This window comes from Sinocyclocheilus anshuiensis, unplaced genomic scaffold (genome assembly GCF_001515605.1).
Source record: "Sinocyclocheilus anshuiensis isolate Anshui unplaced genomic scaffold, SAMN03320099.WGS_v1.1 scaffold1644, whole genome shotgun sequence".
Lineage (NCBI taxonomy): Eukaryota > Metazoa > Chordata > Actinopteri > Cypriniformes > Cyprinidae > Sinocyclocheilus > Sinocyclocheilus anshuiensis.
The window spans coordinates 342,272-345,466 of record NW_015557451.1 but is presented as its reverse complement, the minus strand read 5'-3'; the positions used below and the strand labels follow the sequence as shown (position 1 = coordinate 345,466).

General features: G+C 36.9%; 1 protein-coding gene across 1 annotated transcript in view; it reads right to left on the bottom strand.

Annotated features, from left to right (window-relative positions):
* Nucleotides 1–2,174, bottom strand: part of LOC107679282 (NADH dehydrogenase [ubiquinone] iron-sulfur protein 2, mitochondrial-like) — an 18,940-nt gene extending 16,766 nt beyond the window's left edge. The window contains exon 1 of the mRNA XM_016474802.1: nt 2,032–2,174. Within this exon, the coding sequence (XP_016330288.1) occupies nt 2,032–2,132 (101 nt within the window). The 5' untranslated portion in view covers nt 2,133–2,174. The remainder of the gene's footprint in view (nt 1–2,031) is intronic.
* Between the last annotated feature and the right edge of the window lie 1,021 nt (nt 2,175–3,195).

Sequence of the window (3,195 nt, the reverse complement as noted above, 5' to 3'; positions counted from 1 at the left end):
GTTCTGCTGCCCCCGCCCCTCTCTTCCGAGCTGCTCTCAGAGAGACTGTTTACTTTAGCCGAATTCATCCTGAAACTTGCTAATTAGCACATTATTAGGAAAGGCGATTTGCTAAGATTCATTACAAAACATTATACTCACTTCTTCTGTAGATGATGCTGGATCATGAATGATTCGCGCGAACATAGACGCATTTAGGCTGATCGGGAGTGGCGCATTCCCTTCAAAACGAAAGTAACGTTAATCCTCTGCGTCTTCAGCGGCTCAGATGTCGGGAGTAAATGACGACTGCTTATATTCATTATTACATCCAACAACAAAACATTGCAGTCGTTTAATCTGAGACATTCTTGTCTTCCCTGCACTGGAGTCGACACAATGGCGGACTGATGACAGCTCACTCAAGGCAGGTCTAAGGTAAGACGGACTTGTCAATCAACTATCGTGGGAGGGGCCTGTGCAGAACTACGTCATTCTAACAGGAATGTCAGAACAGCCTGATTTGAGAAAGGGGATTTAAAAACAGGGATTTCAAAAAAAAAACACTGGGTGGATTTTTATCATTATATGATCATTCTAACAGGAATGTCAGAACAGCCTGATTTGAGAAAGGGGATTAAAAAAAAACACTGGGTGGATTTGTATCATTATAGGGTGGATGTGTACACACACTTCCAACACACATTTATGTTCAAACAACTTGTAAAATGAATTTTGCATCCGATGACCCCTTTAAACTCAAGTGCGTTGGTTGGTAGGAAGACACTGCATTGTTGCAACATCGGTCCCCTTAGAGAGTCTTCTCAAACAGGACAAATAATCACAGAGAGGAGAAATCGCATCAGCACACCCAAGCTGCACTAAAGACTAAAGTGTCTTAATGTTAAGACTTTTGCATTTATTTATTTGATTTGTTTGCTGTGGTTGCTGTGGTTCTGTGTTCAATTAAAGTTTTATTCAAATGTTAAATAATAGTAACTGTATTTTTTGTATGAAAACTGAATAAAAAATTGCTTACCAACACACAAACCATTCACAATTTCTAAATTTGGCTAAAATAGAAGGCTCAGCGTGATACTAAATGAAGAGCCATTTGGGAGCCGTAAGAGCCGGCTCTTCTAAGGGAGCCGAGCCAAAAGAGCCGGACTTCCCATCACTAATTCATCTGCGCTGGAGCACAAACCACGCAAGGAAGATAATTCTGCAAACAGCTACAATTGCAGGTTTTCAAACAGAGATGGCGACAATGAGGCAAAACTTACGGACTGCAGCTTTAAGAATGACTTTAAAAAGTCATTATTCAATTCTTAACTCTATATTAATTGTTTCAAACACCACCAACAAAACATGTTCGAGTGAAATGCTTACTAGAAAATGGTGCTTGTGCTGTATTTCTTGGTTTGATATTTTGTTATTTAATGCAATGACATTTATACATTTCATGTGTGGCTTCAGTACTTTTTCTGGCCCACTTTATCTACAGGTGTTGAGATGTTTGCGTTGGTGGAAATTTCAAAACAAATTGTGCACATGTGCAAGTAAGTATATTTTAAAGGGGTCATATGCTGCGATTTCAATTTTTCCTTTCTCTTTGGAGTGTTACAATCTCTTGGTGCATAAAGAAGATCTTTTTTTTTACTTTAAACCGCATAAACACATTTCATTACACCAAATACACAAAATAATAATACATAAAAAGTTCTTTTTAGCAGCATCATATGACCCCTTTAAATCCATGATATATAAGTGAAATTGTTAATTGTTTCTTTACTGCTAATGTTTCACATCTCAACCAGCTTCATGCTCTTTTTAGGCAGTTCATCAAAACACTGGTGGAGAGGGACAAGATTAACAAATATTGTCGTGCAATAATTAGAATTTGAAAAGGATAGTTTAGTGATACTGTACAATTCTATGCTTGTTAAAAAAAAACACTGGTTATCTAATCCCAATAACACTGCCACTAGTAAGCCGCTAACTACCTAGAGCCATTTATTAACTACACAGCATTGACGACTATAATGTGTGTACCTCTTCTGAAGCATAGCACAGGCTGGAGTGCTGACATTACTGTTTAATATGACTGAAGGACGTCCGAGTCTAGAGAGCGACCTCAGCATGGTCGTCGCCATCTTCCCCTTCTGTCACCCTGGCTGCTGCTTCTGTGGAGAAGTCTTTACGCTGGATTGTTTAACTGCGGCTCTGGCGCCACCTGCCTGTAGGAGGTTTAAACTCAAGGCTCAGTGCGTATTATAACTACGCACAAACAGCCACTAGGTGTCTGTCAGTCGACTCAGCAGTTATAGTTTTATTGATAGATGCCGCTTCCAATGTGGAAATAGTTGTTTTAAAGTGAAATATTTAGCCATCATCCACAAACAATCTTTCTGAAGAATCGCTGTTTTTTGACGTTCATGAGCGAATCGTTCTTTTGAGTCGGTTCCATGTATCAAACAAATCGTATTCATTCATTCACGAATCGACTCTTCAGCTCAATTCACTGAATCGGTGATCCGGTCACAGCGTGCTTTTCAAGTGCAGTACAAATACTGTGGTAAACATGGTATTGGCATGATACATGGTACATTTTTATACATTTACTAGTATGAATGTTAGTGATATTTGTAGTTAATTATGTATATTGCAGATACTGTGTAATGTTGTATGTAATTATATATTTATTGCAGACAGCTCTATACACACCAGTATTCAAAGGGTTGGGGTCAGTAAAAGTAAGAAATTCTTAACCTTATTCAACAAAGATGCATTGATCAAAAGTTACAGGAGAGATATTTATCACGTTACAACACGTTTTTATTATTTCAAATAAATGCTGTTATTTTGAACTCAAAGAATCCTGAAAAATATATCATAGTTTCCACAAAAACACAGCACAGCTGTTTTAACTTTGATAATAATAATAATAATAATAGTAAATGTTCCTTGAGCAAAAAAATCAGGAATTAGAATAATTTTTGAAGGATCATGTGGCATTGAAGATTGCTGCATATTCAGCTTTAACATGACAGGAATAAATTACATTTTAAAATGTTCTTAAAAGGAAAACATTTATTTTAAATTGTAATAATATTTCATAATATGGATTTTACTATATTTCTTGTGTATGTGTAGTGGACAGGTCCTTAAGGAACTTTCTTTAAAAACAGTATTAATATTGGGCCTATATTACTACGT